General features: G+C 37.4%; 1 protein-coding gene across 4 annotated transcripts in view; it reads right to left on the bottom strand.

The window, feature by feature from the left end:
* ATG10 (autophagy related 10) overlaps positions 1-18,928 on the bottom strand; it is a 393,520-nt gene that overhangs the window by 51,597 nt on the left and 322,995 nt on the right. For all 4 annotated transcript variants that reach the window (XR_004423559.1, XM_033110956.1, XM_033110957.1 and 1 more), the window contains exon 5: positions 15,003-15,100. Coding sequence is in view for 3 of the 4 variants with exons in the window: in XM_033110956.1 (XP_032966847.1) it covers positions 15,003-15,100 (98 nt within the window). In the remaining variant the exon portion in view is untranslated. The remainder of the gene's footprint in view (positions 1-15,002; positions 15,101-18,928) is intronic.

The raw sequence follows: 18,928 nt of genomic DNA, 5'->3' as shown, positions 1-18,928 counted from the left end.
TTTTAAGCAAATTCCCAAATCCCAATAAATTATTCTAGTACTGTTCCCTTCTAGGAATTTTTTTCAGTTAAAATACAATAGCTGCCTGTCCTCAGAATGTTGCAAAGTTAGAGCAATAACCTCTCAGACCAAATTCAGGTTGTAATATCTCTCCTTTTAGGACTGAGTTTAAAGTTAAGGGCAAAACTACAGAAAACATATAGAAAAATGTGTGTCCTCAGCCTAGCCTTCTATGTTGTTTATTAAATGCAAATCTAGTTTCTTCTGCTCACCTACATGTAGTTCAATATGACTTAGTCAGAATGTCTACACATAAAATCAAGAATCAGGCAGGTGAATTACATGAAAACCTCAAGGGAAATACACTGCATTACTAGCTAAATCCTCTTAATAAAACTTCTCCAGCCCCAACCCCGCCCTGCCTCCCAAATTTCCTCATGTTTTCACTTCAAAATATGTAAGGGCTTCTCCTTTCCATGGGCAGGGTGTGTAACACCATACATTAACCAGGACCTGGAGAGAACATTCATAGTTTAGGAAATGGACTTTACTGCTTGCTAAACCCCTGCCTTTAGAAGTGTTCTCAGGGTACTCGGGCTCAGCTGAGGTCAGTCACCCAAACCCCTGAATGGGAACATGGTATGTGTCAAGCAAGGTCTCTAGTCCTGCTCCCCACGTAAGAACGCAGGACACGGTGAGGCCAAAAAGGAACGCCAACGGAGCCATAGATAGGGGAGTCATACCAGTATATTCTCTCTGGCTGCTGGGTTGGAGATACAGGAAGCCGGGGCCACATGATCTCTGCCAATCAACAACCCCCTAGCGTAGCCACAGCAGTTATATTATGGCTAACGGCTAACCGGTAACAGCTGATGGCCATCTACTACCCAAGCCAGCACCTTCCACGTGAAGCCGAGAACCTGGAAACTGCTCTCTGTGACTCTGTCCCCACAGTATGAGTGCACGAATCATTTTATTTATAGACACAGACAGACGGACATAAAGGAAGGAGCCCTTAAGATTTCCAAAGCATCACCTGGAAAGTCACCTGTCCTTAGACTGGTTTGGAAAAACACCCCATCTGAGAATGACTGGTTGGTTTTGCTCTACTTCAGATTCCTTTAGTCTCTGTCCAATCCGGCTGAAAAGTCTTTGGGAGGGTTAGGTAGATCCTGCCAAGTTTAGGGACAGAATATTGTTAGGGGGACAGACTAAGAGAGGACAAGTTTCCTTCAAGTAGCACAGGGAAACGGCCAAAGCCAATGTTGGCTAGAGAGAGCTGAGGTTTGTGCAAGTACTTGTGTGAGGTACTTGTGTACTGTCAAGTACCAAGGTGAGGGGACCACGAAGTGTCAATGCCAGTGTTACACAGCCAAGTGCTTCAGGTCAGGCAGGAATGAGACAGGAATGAAAGCGGACTGCACACAAGCCAGGAAGAAGGGAAATCAACTGGGTAGTTTTCCTGAGCTACCTTGGTGTGTGTGCAGGTTGCTCATTGTTATCTAAGATATAAGTGAGCTGACCTGGTTTAAAGAGCAGGGAAGACACTATTGGCAGCTGTAGAAACTTAAGTCCTTAGTTTCCAAAGTTAACTGGCTATATTTTCTGATTCTAAGGGAGCTTACAGAACACATCCAGAGGCCAAAAGTCTGTCTCCTTCAAAGTGCCAGGATGACAGCGAAATTCAAATACCCTGACCACCTTCCTCTGAGCCATGTCATCAGTTGTTAGAAGTTGCCTCAGATTGACAGAATTAACTCTGTGATATCCAAGCTTGTGGACTCTAAGAAGCATGTATTCAATCGCTATAGCAGATGCAAAGGTAGGCCTGGCCACACTGATCTCAGTTAAGACCAAAAGGATTCTTTTTTTTTTCCGAGCAACCTACTAGAAACAATACAGACTTATATATTCCTGATACAACTGCCTCAAAAGATAGACCTGACATGTCTCGATACTAAAATTCCTCTTGTTGAGGAACAAGGTAATGTTACTTGCCTAGCTTTAACTTGACAGTCTTTTGAATTATATTGACAATATATCATCCAGCTCAGATGTTTTGAAGCATCTTAAAGGAGCAGAACACTTTGCAAATAAAACCTTACAAGGAGCCTAAAAACAGAAGGAAGTGGAGGTACTTTGATTGAAGTAAGGTGGCGGGCTCCAAAGACCCATCTACTTATTTTGACCCCTTCCAGATTATGTCCCCTCTTCCCACCAGGCCATCACATACACCCTAACACACAGAGAAGAGCCCCCAGATACCCACTCTCAACCATGGGGCTTTCCTGAATCCAGGGTGAAACTCAAATTAGCTGGCACAGTAATTTCAGATCAGAGTACATGAAATGATAATGATTTGATTAAAGCTCCATCAGTAGAAGAAAGACCTGTTCTCTCAGATGAGAAGACCGTTTCCCTATTGTCCACACCTGTAGCCATAGCCACTTTGATGAATGGGGGAAAATAATGGCCAAACTCGTGTATAGTTACAACTCAATTCTCGTAAATCCAACACTAAGAGGAAACATCATTGACATATTCAAGAGACCAGCTCTATTGGTCATTCAGCTATTGCTGATGGTGATAAAGGCACTGATGGCAAACATGTCTGTGAAGAATCGGAATAAAATATGGAAAATAATTGCATTTCACTGATTATTTCTACTTATGAGATAGACTTTGGAGGATCAAAAATCATCATTTTACAGGACTCTTAAATGTATTTTCTCATTTAACAAATGTTTACAATTAATTTGATTGTGTGATGACCTCCAAGTTAAAGTGGGAAAGGAAGGCTGTAGGAACCTTTAAATGGGTTACACAAGCAACCTTCCAAGGTCTAGGGCATTGACTGCTCTGGCCATCCTCTCATGGAGGTTCCCCACTGGCTGTATATTAACAAGTCTACGTTTGAAAACCCTGCCTGAACTACTATGAGGGTGGGAGGGACAGGCCACTGCATTCTTGGTTATTAAAGACTATTTGAATATTGATCGAGTGTGGGTAAGGATAAAGCCTGGCAGAAAGGAGAATATTGATTTGAGGAAGCAACTCAGACGTATTCAACTCAACTCCAGTCACCAATAAATGCTTTAAAAAAATTGACTACAATATCTATATATTCAATTCTAGATGTTTTGTAGGATATGTTCAGATGTATCTTTATCTCAACAGGAAGCTGCAGGTTTAGCCATAGGTCCAATCACAACTATAGATTATAGAATGCAACTGCTCATGGCATAGTTCAGGAAGAAGTATGTGGAGATGGAATCTCACTGAGGCCCAGATGGAGTACTTCTACTGCTCATGCAGTCTCAGGCCATTCCTCCCACGAATTGCCAAACACATCCCATAAAAAACAGCACTCCAAAATAGCCATCTAAAGCAGAATGTCTTTCCTGAGGAAGCAGATTGCTATCAGGCTTTTTAAAAATCTTCTTTTAAATGAGAACTACAAAACTCTTTATCTAGTTAACTAAGTAAATATAATCCCCAAGTACTCTAGATCGGCCTCCTTCTTCTCCATAAACTATCATTCTTGGCCTGTGCATATACTGCTCTAGGAAACTGGACACTCAATGATTCTTCTATTGACCACTACAGTGGTCCATTCTATATAGACAAGGAATTGTCTTCTGCTTCTCTTTTTCACAGTATTTAGGGGTTAATGATAATAATAGCTCACATTCTTAGCATCAACTATGTGCCAGGCATTATGCTAAACACATCCCGTGCATTAACTTATATGATTCTCGCAACAACCCAATGGGGTAGTCTTTATAACAGTCCCCATATGGAAATAATTTCCCATTTTGCGAATGAGGAAGGTGAAGGGTCAAATTACTTGTCCTTGGTCCCACTGGTAGTAAGTGGAAGGACCTGAATAAGAACCCAAGAGTCTCTAATTTCAGTCCCAAACTCCCAACCTATTGAAAACATTGTCCTTGGATGCAGCTATATATTACTGTACCAGTCAAGATTCAGTTGCACAAAACAGAATCTACTCTGACTAGGTAAAGCTCTCATTGGGGACTGAATAAACAAATTCTAGATGACTCCCAGGGACAATTCCCAAAGTCACACTGGAGAATGGGACACTACAAGTATGAGACCTTCTACTGCCTCTTCTCAGATCAGGAATCTGCCATCCTAGAATCATGCCTCCATCCCCAGGATCGGAAGCCTGCCTCTGCTGCAGCGACCTCCAGCGCCATGTCACACATGCTGCAATTCACACCAACAAAATGATGGCTCCATCCTCCGCCTCCTGACACTCCTAGAGCTAGCAACTAACACCGAAGCCACACAGACATCGTCCATGACCCACAGTGCTTCTACCAACTTCAACCTCCACACACTTCTGCTTTCCAAATGCTGTATAATGCATCTGATATGATAAACCTAAATCAATTTTCAGACCCCTCTCCATGAGGGAGACAGAGAATTGTGTTTTAGCTTTCCAGCATCTGCAGTACAGGAAGGGCACAAGAGCAGGAGGGGGGCATGGATGTTGAGTCCTACTCCGCTGTACCCACTGCAAGGTCCAAGGATGCAAGTCCTGTGGAGGGGGTCTCCTGATTCAGGGTGCCAAATTTTGTGTGTCTAGGACCAGGTTTCAAAGTTTTCATCAGTTTTCATCTGACCCCAAATGGATCAGACTCAGTTTAATATGGTATCATTTATATAATACTATCCTGAGAATAAGATTAGCATCATAGAAGGAGCTAGAACATATTGCTGAAGGAGGTGAGCTCTCAATTACAGCCATCTGAGTTCCAAACCTGCTTCAGCAACTCAGTACATGTTTGACCTTTAGCATGTTATAATTTCTTTTTTCCTCAGTTTCTCCTTCTCTAAAACGTAGAAAGTAGCATCAATCTAATAAAGGTGTTCAGAAGAGTAAGTAAAATAATATATATAAAGTACTTAGAAGAATGCCTGGTACTTGGGAAATGCTTCCTAAATGTTAGCTCTTCTTACTGGAATAATCTTTAGACAAGATAAGTTCTAATCTTAAAAGGTTATATAATAGAGTTGTATTCAAGCCCCACACTTTTAAATTTATTTCCAGTTTCATAGACCTTTTAGAAGAAGTAAGAACTTGATTTCCTGTGACAGCAAACAGAAAAGCAAGCACTCATCTTTATGGTGATGACCTGGTTGTACTTAAAGAACACATTAATCTAGTGGCCAATTACTGCCAGGAGGAACAGCTCAAGCACAGCTGTGCCAAAACCGAATCTGTCAGTTTTAAAAGATGTTCTTCAGGACTCAAATGGATAATATTTTGGAAGAATTCAAAATGCTAACTAACTCTTTAATTGTTTGGAGGGGGTGTATTTATAGTTACTTTATCCTGACAGGCCCACTTCAATACAATTTTACTCACTCAAATATTCCAAATAAGTTTTGTTATCTGAGTGAAGTGGATGACTGACAATGCCAGCTCACAAAAACCTTGGAATCCAAGATCCTATCCTCCATGCTTAAAGGAGCAGGACTTAGGAGTTTCCACAGATTCTCTTCAATCATTTGCACAATCTAAAGAAACTTACAAAGAAAGGCTTTGGCCCTGCTGACAGGTCTCCTGCAGCTGCCTCGGGACGGCAGAAACAATGCTCAGTCTTAGCAAAAATGGAAATCAGACCCCTTTAGTTCTGACCATACGTCAACTTCCCCAGTGTCTACAATGTATGTGCCAGTCAACTGCAAGAACAACCATTTTTCAGCTATTCATCAGGAACTTCAGTGTTAAAGTGTTTGATACATAACTCCAATTAGAAGCCTCATTGACATCAGATTGTAACACATTAAGAACAATTATGACCAGTGTGAGCAGGCTCTTAGGGTTCAAATGGGCCCTCTAATAGACTGCTAGTAGGAGTACACCTTTTCTGAGCTTCACATGGGTCTATCTAACAAAATATTTGCAACTGAAAATTCATTGACTCACCAATTCTACTTCTAAGAATTTATTCCAAAGAAATAACCTGACAAGTGCATGAATTATATGTAAAAGGATGCTCACTTAAAAACTATTTATAAGACAAACAACTGCAAAAGAACTCAATGTTGACCACATAAAATTGGTTAAAACAATTACAGCATGGCCTTAGAATGAAATGCTATGCAGTCATTAAAGGGAAAATTTAGATGTATTTAAGTATTGGCATGAAAAGTTGTCTATGATGTAAATTTTAAAAACCAGGTGCATAGTATGATCTCATTTGTGTTTTTTGTATAATTATATATAATATATACATATATGTGAACATATGTATTTTATATATAATTATATGACTGTATACAATCATTCTAGAAAGCTGTGCACTGAAAGGTTAGCAGTGGTAACTTTCACTATTTAAGATTATGAGTAATGTTTATTCTTTATTTATGCTATTCTATATTTTATTAAAAATTATCAATATGTATTACTTTTTTTAGTCAGAAAAAAATAACAGTTATTAAAAAAAGTAAGCCCAGATGATAGCACTTTTATTTGAGGATTGTCTGAGATACGTACTGAGATGCACACATTCAGAATCATACAGAATCTCTAAGCTCTTTCTGTCTTATATCAATATAGGAATTGGCAAACTCAAGTGCCGTTAGAAGACAGGCAGGCAAAGTAAATAAGTGAAATAGACAGGGTATGAGGCAATAGGGAGGGGAAGTGACCACGGTTAAGTAGAGAGCACATACCCAGTCTAAATGTATTCAAATTCAAAAAAATTTCCAAGCACTTAAAATACATCTGCAGGCTCAGTCTGAGCAGTAATCTGCTGATTAAGACCTTGAGAGTGTAAACCTACGCACACAGTACATTACTGTAACTCACAACGACAACTAAAGGTCATTCCCTCCTCATCTCCTACAGCTGCTTTAAGAAGTATCTATGAAGCAGACAATTTTTCCATATTTGTAAAATTATTTTTCTGAAATTTAATATAAAAAAAAAATTTGTCTCCTCTGATAAACTTGTTTGCTTCCTTCCATAACAGAATGAAAGCAACGAATTTAATTAGCTTTTCCTTTCTCTTTTTTGTTCTAGAAAGCTCAGAACTTTCCTTAACCTAGGTTTTGTGTTGCAACTGTCTCTTCCCCTCCATCGCTTAGTTCTTATTCCCTTGCTTGGATGATTATAGTATATGTATTCATCTTATATTAGAGTGTATGTATATACATCAATTGAAATATTTTTTCGAATTCAGGTTGGACAGAGGGAAGTAGAAATAAATTCATAATATACTGAAAAAAAATAACATCAGCATGCAATAAAATAATTGTAATGACTTACATATTTTGGTATTATCTCTAGTTATTGGCCTACTTTTAAACTATAAATATAGACTGCAAATATAGTACGAGGGAATTTAGCAGCTGACATTGAAAAAAAAATCAGGAAAATAACAGGTTAAAAGAGAAGCTGAAGGGGTTAAGAAGTGGAATGGGAAAAAAAAGTGCAATAATTACATTGTAGAATATGTAAGTATGCGTGCAACCATTGTGCCAAAACAGGATAAAAGCAATAGCATCTTTCTTAGGAAGCTTATACCTGTATGAGGGACTCAGAACCAGTCTGGGTAAGTGTGTCTGCAGAGTCTGTCTCCTCTGCCTTCCCGCTGTCCCAGGCTGCCCTACCTGCCTCTGGCTACTACCTTAGAACTCATCCATCAATTACCTGTATCTCAGAAACTGGAAATGAGCATATAAATATTCCTCAAACCTGAAGTTTTGGAACTAAGATGTTTATTAAAAATTAAAAATTGATGGTAGGTAATTATCAAAATGAAATGTGCTAAGATGAGTAATATTAAAATGAATTATTAACTATTTTTAATGGTATTTAATTTTTATATTTATAAGCTGTTCCGTTTTTTGGACTAGAAATTCCAAGGATCAATGAAATGCTGGGAAATTCTTTAAAGAAAACTTTTGTGTAAATTCAAGGCATGTGCTGAGTCAAAAGTATAACTTTGATGGTAAAAAGCTAAGCAATATTCTGCTCAATCAGATATAACAGAACATTAACCAGGCTTATCTCATGAAAAAAACTTCAAGTTAAAGAAGTAAAAACCAAATATACCCTTATAATCTGGTTACTTATAAGAAATACATTCCTTGTTTAACTATGTATCTTGAATTCTCATTAAAATGGAATGAAACAAAACATGTTAGAAATTAATTTAATAAGACAAGCTTCTTAAATGATAAATCATCCCCCCTTTTATTTAGATTAATTTGAACACTTAATTAGTGGTTAATAGTCAGAAAACTTTAGAAATTAAAAGCTGGATGAGGAAGTAATTTTATACCAATGCTTCAATAGCAGTTAGTATGAAGTTAAGACTTTCCCAAAACACTCCAGGGTGTAAAGCCAAAAAAAATTATTTGAGAAAAATTAATTACTTAGAAATACTAAGAAAGAAGTTTCACATATTTCTGTTTTACAAATATATTTCATAATGTAAGGAAAGTCTGAGGAACAAACAAAATTTATAAAAATGTATTTTTTTTACCCCCAAACAAGAAAAACACCATGGAATGTGAGTGACAGTAGATATTTCAGAATTGATAAAAATAAATAAATAAATATGGAAAGTGAAGTACTTTGACAATGTATGGTACCCATGCGTCAGCATTCAATAAATGTTAAAAGTCACAATGCATGTGCAGACTGACAATCTAAAAATAATTACTAATAGAGACAGAGAAAAATGACACTGTCATCATTACCCTAAGCTACCAAAGAAAGTGAGATACAAAGATGAAAACATATTTCACTCTCCTAAGACCGGAAAGTGTGGTAGAATCACTGAGTAATATTAAAACATTGGAAGGTTTCTCAAAAAGTCTTCAAAATGGACACATTTACTGTGTATACACAGTACATATTTATATATAATAAACACAAATACATTTACAATCATAAAACTACCCACTAAAGTGACTTATTAATGTCCAGAATGAATACCTAGAAACTCACAATCAACAAATTAACAGCAAATTACAGAAAAAATAATCACATGATGTCTGCAATCCCATTTAAATAAAACTTTACCGCAAAAGAGCCATCAATAGAGCTGGCAGTGATTTTGAAGCAGCAGTAGCAATCCATAAAAGCTTCTTAATTTTCTTGTCGTTTAAGAATTAAGCCACTTCCAGTTCACACAGATCCTACCAGGTGCACTAAATTGATGTCATTATGAGCCACCAGGAAATACCCACCGAGACCCATACCAACACGGAGAAGTTCTGTTAAACAGCTGTGTGTTTTAATTGATTTGTATTATTTAAAATAGGAACAGTTAAAAGTCAGTTATCGGATGTTGTGTAAAAGAGATGCCTAAAGACTCCAGGGAGAGTGAGTTCAGAAGAAAGCCAATCACTGGAACTTCACTCGAGCACTTAAGATTATTACTAGAGGAAGCACAATTAAATCATCAGTTTATCAGCCATCATTATAAATCACCAGGCAACATATCAAGCTTCATTATTTAAGAATCCTTAACCAGTGACTTCCTGTATCACTGAGAGTCAAAAGCAATATATTCACCAAAAGGTACACGGAGTTTTGTTTTTAGTTGTTTTTGATTTTTCTTTTTTTGCCCTGAGAGATTTGTCATGGAAATATAATAAAAACTCACTAAAAGTAATTATCATATTTTTGCATGTTTTAGACATGCTAAAGTCTTTGAAATGAAATCAGTGGTATTTGGGATATTCAAAATGTATATTGCACAGGCTCCTCCTATTTCACTCCCTACAAATCTTCAACCCAGTTCTGTCACAGTACTTGAATGGGATCATATAAGAAAAAATAATCAATGGATTTGTTTCCACTTTTATGCTCCCAACACCATTCATTTACTTGTATTTAGACAGCCTTGCTTAGGTACGTGGAATCAGAAAACAAATTTCTTCAAAAGTCTTGGTTTCCAAATTCAAAGTGCACAGTTCAGGTATTAGAAAGAATACATTTGAAAGGAGAGATGACACAGGTTGGGTTTTATATATGATCCTCTTTCCTTAGTCTTCGCACCAATTCTCTATAGGTGCTACCATTATCTTTAATGAACAAATAATTTGTTCACAATTTGCCCAAGGTCATGCATGCAACTAGTAAGTGGGGGTGCGCGGAGTCAAATCCACACTCTCTGGCACCAACACCTCAATAAAGGCTCTGAAAGGAAGGAAGCCTCTTTGGAAAATGGCTGACCTCAAGTCTGAGCAGGAATTGCCCAATATAAATGTGCAACAACTTGTCCCACCAAAACACAAGAAGCCAGCAAAACTACTTGGGCTGTATCAACGTAGCTCACAAGCCAACTTCAAAAGACTTTCACTGGCCAAAGGTAAGGTAAATTGAGAATCAATGAAGATAATCACTATAATGAACTGAAATGAATAAAACGTTTATATCCATGAGTTCACACAGCTACATAAAAACCCTTTCTTGGTCACCTTTGGAGGATGATAATCAACTGAAAGCTAAAATATGAAGAGAAAGAATCTTCACGGGAAGAAACACTAAACAACACAATAGAGATAGAGTTAGAAAAAAAATCCAACTGCAAATACTACAGGACAAACAATGTGTTTCTTCAACAAAAAACTGTACAGAAAAAAAAAAGAGGGAAGAATGGGAATCTCAGATTCAAAATGTCTTAAGAGATGTTTTCCATTTTAATGTGTAAATCTTATTTAGATCCTGATCAAAGAAAGTGTATAAAAAAAGTTGGGGAAGTTTAAACATTAATTGCTTAAAGACATTAAGAAATTTATAATTTCAGTTGTGATAATATTATGGTAATATTGTGGTTATATTTTTTGAATCTTTACCTTATTTTTAAATTAAACTTTTTATTTTGCATTAGACTCACATGCAGTTATAAGAAATGATACAGAGATCCCCTGTACCCCTCACCCAGTTCCCCCAATGGTGACATACTGCAAAACTATAGTACAATATCGCAAACAAGATATTGACATTGATACAGTCAGATACAGAAAATTTACCTCATGTTGCCTTTTCCAACCAGACCCACTTCTCTCCCACCCACACCTTCCTCTCTAACAACCTGGCAACCACAAATCTGTTCTCCAATGTAAGATTTTGTCATTTCAAAAATGTTAGATAAATGGAATCAGATACTATGTAACCTTCTGGGGTCTTTCTTCCCTCCCTCCCTCCCTTCCTTTCTTCCTTCCTTCCTTCCTTCCTTTTTTTCCCCACTCAGGATAATTACCTGGAGATTCATCTGGGTTGCTGCGAGTGTCAATAGTAGGCTCCTTTGCATTGGCGAGTAAGTCTATGGTAAGGATATACAGCAATTTGTTTAACCATCCACCTTCTCAAGGACATCTGTGTTGTTTCCATGGGCTATTAAGAATAAAGCTGCTACAAACATTTGTGTAGAGCCCTTATCTTTTAAAGATATCTACTTAAATATTTATGGACGAGATAATATGATATTTAGGATTTACTTCCAAAAAAACTCCAGATTGAGATGCCAAAAAAGATCAGCCATGAGTTTGTAAGTACGTTATACTATTATGTCTACTTTTGTGTATGTTTATAAAAAGAAGACAGTAAGAAAAAATTACTTATCTGACCACTACACACCCTCATACATAAACACATACATCCTCAAGTAAAATTGAAGGTACGCTTTTTTATCTAATGACTTTGGCTGGTGCCAAGATCACAGGAGCTCTTTACTAAAACACAGAGATCACACCTTCCAGTGATCATTACTGTAATATTCACTCTACCCATTTAGGCAGATCCAACCTACGCATCTGTTAACTTCCTTTCGGAAGTTCTTTATTAGGCTGCAGGGTTGAGATAATAGGTAGTCTGTAATGCTGGACAAAAGCAGGTGAGTAATCACCGTAATCAAATGTATGAGATTCATGAGTGGTTTGTCTTCAAAAGAGAGGGTTCGTGTCTGACATGAGCAGGTCCTTATCATCAAGACAAATGCTGAGAGAACAGAAGTGTGATTACTAAAGATGAAGAGCAACAAACGATGTGCGCACAATCAAGCCTGGAAATGAACTGAAATGCATTTTATATTATGCGAAGGCTGCTTTTGTTTTTAAGCCACTCTAGAGGACAGGATATTATTATCATGTTCAGTCTGCAAGCTAATGCTTCTTTAGTATAATTCTGCAAAATGGTATCTACTATTTGGTGCCACCGATGTTCTATCAGCTCATTCTGCCATCGTGCTTTATCACACCCTCTTCTTCACTCCACTATTTTTTCCTATGCACGGGGCCTTACAAAACTCTCTCAAACACCTCAAGCAAAGAAGAACACATAACTACCAACGCATTGACGGGTCTGGGATTAAAAGCGAAGACCTCCAAAGGAAATACTCATGATGACTTTAAGTGCCAGGTAGTGTAATGGCAACAACTGGGTGTCTCTTGTTAGGTCTTTAGTGCCTGTCCATACACTGTGATAAGCAAGGCTAATGCTTAAATAATGTCTGTTATCAAAAGTGGGATAGCTGTCCACAAATGAATACCAATAAGATAAATTCCAAAGGAATATGCAAATGTTATAGTTGTATTGCATTTCGGTTATATCAAATATCCCTCCTATTAAGTGGGCCCACTCTTGATGTTAGAAATAGTAATGCTTATTGTGTTAGGATTTATCATTATTATTATGCTATGATAGGTAGGACAAAAATGTTCCACTAACAGGCTATCTATCCAATACTTAAATACCTATAAATTGAAGGACATTAATCAATTCCACCAAAAACAATTAAGGTATAGATTGGTTCATTTGATTGGTTTAGCAACTTAGGGGTTCTACTAATGGAAAGATGTCTATTCGTAACACCGTTATTAGGTTATTAGAAAACTAAGAAAATACAGTTGAGTTCAGAATCTTGTTCATATGACATGAGTCAGAACAGAGACATGTAGAATTAAAACCCAAAATGACATAGCCCGCCAGGAACTGTGCTATAGTCTTACATTGAGGAGATTAGTAACAAGGCTGCTAGAGACAGAAAAAGAAAAAGAACTGGGCTCATGAACATAATGGAAAATATACCTGAGAAGGAGCTGAGAAAAAAACGCTCAAGTTAAATACATATGTATTTTTGGATGCTCTCTTCCCCTATCCTTTGCCATCTTCCTTTACACTCACAACCAAACATTTTCTGGGCCCTGTAGATTCTGATGCTACAGTGTACATTTTTAGATGGTGTGCGGTCACTGACAAGACACTGGAAGTTGAAACTCTTAGTACTCACCTTGACATACTTAAAGGTTAATCTAAAATAGTTTGCATAAAATGAAATGCTCTAGCCAAAATCTTTATGGCTGATTTGCTTATATATCTCATTACCTTTCATCATAGCAGCCACCCATGCCTTTTCTACAGAACTAGGATTTCAGAGCGGGCCATTCTTGTGAGCTGAGGGGGGTTTCAGAGGAAGGCACATAGGAGAGAACAAGAGGTGGAAATACAAAGACAGAAAGAAGGCAACAGGGAACCCACGAAACCTGGGAAGAATTCCAAGAACAAACGGCACAAGATAGCTTCAGGGAATGAATCACCATGTGTGGCAGGAGCCCAGACGGTGTGAAGTGGAGTAGAAGATAAGCTTAGAAGGGCGGGTTGGAGTGGAGGATATCTACATCATCTTGCCCCTGCCCGAAGACATGCCTCATTATGTAAGTTCCCTTCATAAACTCTTGATGTTATGAAAAAAAGACAGACAGAGAAAGAAAAAAAGAAAGGGCAGGTTGGAGCCAGGGAGTGGCAGCCCTTGAAGCCCAGGTGAGGCATTTAGACCCCATGGCATAGGTCCTTGGGAAGCTATCACAGGTTTTACGTGGGTAAGATAAATGCAGCAGCGTTAAGAAGATATGGCTCATGATAAGAGGCAGAGAGAAAAGGAGCAGAAGACCAGAGGTAGGAGGCTTTACTGATTGTCCCAGGTGAGGCAATAGGGCTTGGTCTAGGAGAGTTAAACTGGGAAGGGAAAGGAAAACATTAATTTGAGGGGCAGTGTGAAAGATACATATACTTAAACCCAGTTTTGTCCTCAATTGAAACCTAGAAAATGGTCATTTGCAATCATGGTGAAAGAACTATTTATGAAATGCCAAGGATTCTATCATTATTATGACCAAACATATAAGAGGACATGAAAATGCTAATGGCTGATAAAGTCATTTTTAAAAGAAGCTTTGATTAAGCTTAACAGAACCTTGGAAAAATAAGATTTTGATATAAGTAAAAAATATATTCAAGGAGACCATGATTGGTTACAAGGTGATGAGTATTTTTAAATTTCTAAAAAAAATTAACTGCTGATTTTAGCAAGGCAGTACTAATGACTTACCTGAGTGACATATTTATTTTGTTCATTTTTGCCAATCTGCTTTTTGTATTTACATTCACAGATCTATTTCCTCTACTTTCTCAGATCACTATTGCAAACCTACTATTAATCAAAAGTTATTTTCTTTCAAAGGCATCTATGAGTAAAACTTCGAAATATTACAGGTCACACCAGCTAAATCATTTATTTTGTAGTGTATATGCCAACTTAGTTTCTATTCTCATTCACTTAATACCTTTTTATTGAGCACCTACTATATTATAAGTACTGTGCTGGTGCTGGGTGTACAATGAAGAATAAAACAGACCTGGTCTGTCCACATGAGAACACACAGTATAGTGGAAAAGACAGACATTAATTAAAAAAAAAAAACAACCCAAATATACGATTTAAAATGTGATAAGCACTGAAAAAAAAGACTTACAGGGTGTTATGAGTGTTGATAACAAAGAGGCTAAGCCAAGGCTGGGTCTGAGGAGGGTTTTTAAAGGAAACTGTATTTGAGTTGAAATCTGTAAGTATATAGAAGAGTGAAACAGGAAAAAGAGTACGGGAGACAGAACTAGGTGAAAAAATGAGCAGAGGGAAAGGACTGCATCTAATAAAATGCAAATACTCTCTGACCTGTTGGGTGATGGTGTCCCATGGCCCCTGCTGCAGCCGCTTCTTATAGCACTCATGGACGCCTTCCCATATGTCCGTCAGAGCTAAAGGTCTTCCATCTGTGAAAGGGCATGATAAACACAGTCAGTTAGAAATCTGTGTGGCACAATGGTGCTTGGTGTCTATCGGAACTACTCGAAGAATAGTAATATTTTTTTTAAAAATCCTTGCTAATACTCATACTATTTATATATCAAAATAATGCTATATGAAGTACTATTTTCTTCCCGAGGGAAATTTCAACATGCAAGCTTCTCTCCTTTGTGACCATCTACCAGTTAAATTATCTGCCCCTTTAATGCCTCTATGAATTTTACAAAGTAAATAAAATCCAAATGTGTTTTAGAGAAAACTAATAGGTAAAAGCAAGAACCAGATAGACAAGACTCCGATATTCACGAGGTTGCACTATGGATGCCTCTGAAGTCTTTTATTATTATTATTATTAGTTTCAGGAGTACAAAACAATGTAATAGACGTTTTACCCCTCATAAAGTGGTAACCCCCCCAATCTACTACCCCTGTAACATCATATATAGCTGTTACAATTCCATTGACTCTATTCCCTATGCTGTATTCTGTATCTTGTGACTATATATATATATATATATATATATATATATTAAATTATAGTTAACATTCAATATTATTCAGCTTCAGCCTCAGGTGTACAGCGCAGTGGTCAGGCATTCCATGACTGACCATTCCATTTCAGGACACCATCCATGAAGTGGTCTCCCTAATAAGACAAGTGCCCATCGACACCCTACAAAATCTTTACAACATTATTGATTACACTCCCCAAACTGCCTTTCATATCCCCGTGGCAATATTGTGGCCACCAATCTGTGCTGTCTAATCCCCTCACCTTCTCCCTCATCCCCACCCCCCTCCCATCTAGCAACCCTCAGTTTTTCTCTATATCTCTGAGACTGTTTCTGATTAGTTTGCTCATTTATTCCTCTGAAGTCTTAATACGTCCTGCCGTCCTTAGAATCAGAGACCATACACATACTTCTTTTACTCTCTTGTTGATTGAGTAATGTTCAGATCACTCTGTTGGATATCATGTGGAATAGAGAGAAGGAAAACACACAATCTCTCCTAGTAAGGAGCTTACCATCTAGTAGGGAAACTACGACAAGTATATCAATAGCACAACATATCAACAACGAAAATATTGGGGAGAAAAAGTGATCGCTGCCAAAGGAAAACTGCAGTTCTCTGACAGTCCAGAGAAGGGAGACATCAACAGCCAGTGTTTGTGGCAGGTGGAGAAGTGGATGTTAGCAGTGAGAAGGAATTGGCATGAGGAGATTAGTAAACGCTATAGCGAACAACAATACTCCTTTTCTTTGTTCAAACAGCTTCAATTATTCACCTATATCCTTAACCACTCAATTGACGTATTTTATGAAGACCATTATGGCACAAGATAAGTAAAGTGGAAAAATAGGGAGGTAGGTCTAAGTTCAGGAAAAATAGCAGAAAGAGGGAGTTACCTAGAACTTTTATACCAGACACCGCCGGAGAGAAGGTGGACTAACCGCTACAATTTGACTGCAACTTGGCCCATTCAGAGCTGCCTAGTCCTTCAGACTGATGGCTGTGAAGTTTTCCTGAGGCACGTTCACAATAATGTAAAGAAAACCCATCAGTCTATTAAAACATTAGATACACAGACATATTTGGTCATCAAGTGCAACAAAATTGGGGGAAATAATCTACTCAAACCACCATCGCCCCCCCACTCAAAAAAACCCAAAAACAAAACCCAAACGGCACTGTATTCAGACTTAGACAAGTAGAAATGTGAGGGGGGAGGAAAAAGAGCACTAGATTTGGAGTCTGGGCTGAGTTTGAATCCTGGTGTTGGCACTTACTCTTTATAAGACTGCAAGTTTTTTAGCTTTTAATGTACCTGGTAAACAAGGATAGTAATCCTTTTCAAATCTTGTTCTCATGAGGCTTACATCAGTGAACACACTCAGGACTGTGTCAGACACATAATAAGAGCTAAATAAATATGAGGGGTCTCCTCCCAGCCCTCATTGCACTATTCCAGTAATGTTCATACTGCAAAGTGAAAAGATTCATTTATAGACCATATTTCTTAGAATTTCCCCATGTTGCTATACCATGCACCTTGTGTTTGATATAGCGATATACTAGTAGCATAGGCAGAGCATCTCTCATGTTTGACCTGAAAAGTTGAACTTTTCCTCAACCTTTATTTTCAATAAATAGCAATAGAATATTTTGATACATTTTCAATAAGTATCTTCATCTTGGCATTTATCTGGCGGCAGGATACCATTATCTTGTGATAAATAGTTTTATTCCATTGACATTTCCATGTCTATAAAATGAACAAGATTTATTCATCCAATTAACATTTGAATGTCATGTTTAGCTACAAGTTAAAAACAAGCTGCCTTCAGTATCTGTGTTATATTGTTTTCTTAGCACATTTACAGAGTGGAGACAAACTTTGCCCTTAAGATAAACACTACACATCTTCAAAACATGCACATGAACACGTGTATGTGTGTGCGTGCATCCGTGTGTGTGTATTGGTGTTGGAGAAGGACAATAGGATCGTAAGTATTCCAGTGTCAAATAGCAAACTAAATAATCAAATTACACAAAGATGGCATGCTTTTAAAAATTTTTCAGATGTCAAAGTTAGAAGAAATCAAGTTGTAAGATAATAAAATATTAGAGCTAGTCAATTGCTAATTTCATAAATAAAGAAATATACATCTGCCAAAATTATGCAGCTAGGCCATGACTGCACTGGAACTAGAATTCAGGTCTCAGAACTCACAATTCAGTGCTCTTCCTGCCAGTCCATGTTGCCTCTGAAAGCAGAGACTGCGTCTATCCTTTCATCATTACAGTCCCGCTGTATAGTTCTAAGCCTCACTCACACATTGCAAATTCTTTATAAATATTTACTGAATAAATGATAAGTGAAAGAACGCCTTCCTTACCTTTATTTCCTCTAAGTCAGAGAAAGGCTTTACAGACCTAGAGTAGAATGCTGGGTTTAATATCTGGTAATCAGTAATGCTTTTAATTTTGTTCCTGAAAACATTTCAGTCAACAATCTAAGGATGGAGTAAATGGTTTCAATATTACCACTGTCAAAAACCTGCATACTCTGCAGGAAACATTCATATCAAATGCAATAATCAGCAGCATAGCGACAATGTGGAGAGACCCAGAACAAAGGTGATAGAATATTTTCATCAGATTGATGTTAGACTTGAGGGTACGTACCATAAGTTTTCAAACATCACCAAATTTAGAGGGAGAGAAAAAAAGATTTAACACCTCCAGATACAGGAATTTAAAAATGATCTGGTCAACTTAGAATAACAGATAATCACAAGGAGTTAAAAATAAGTTCAAAACAGAAAAAAATGCATGACACTCCTATATGCATGTGTTACCACTTGCTATAAAGAGAAGAGTGTATTTTAAGTGAATGAATGTGAGTGCATTCTTTAAAGCATTTACAGAATTGTTTAAAGACACATGTATTAATGATAGTTAAATGAGTGCTTATGCAAGCTACCTGGACAAAAGTGTCCATCTCTCCAGTTGCTGCTAAGTGCTTACACTATAGAAGATCTGGGTGATAAAGCTTTGTCTCTCACATATAGATATGACAATAATGATATAATAAAGTACAATGTAGGTTCCTTTCCCAAGCCTTCATCATTGGTTTGCTAATCATAGCTCATACCTTCATGTTCAAACACATACAAAAGTTAGTTTTGCATTCTTTTATATAAAAAAAAAATTGACCTCATCATTAATGTCTTTAACTGTGCCATACATAATTGATATCTAAAATATATTCAAATATGATTGTGACTAAT

This window comes from Rhinolophus ferrumequinum, chromosome 7 (assembly GCF_004115265.2).
Source record: "Rhinolophus ferrumequinum isolate MPI-CBG mRhiFer1 chromosome 7, mRhiFer1_v1.p, whole genome shotgun sequence".
NCBI classification, from domain to species: Eukaryota; Metazoa; Chordata; class Mammalia; order Chiroptera; family Rhinolophidae; genus Rhinolophus; species Rhinolophus ferrumequinum.
Note: the sequence above shows the minus strand (reverse complement) of the source record. Positions and strands in the feature narration are given on the sequence as shown.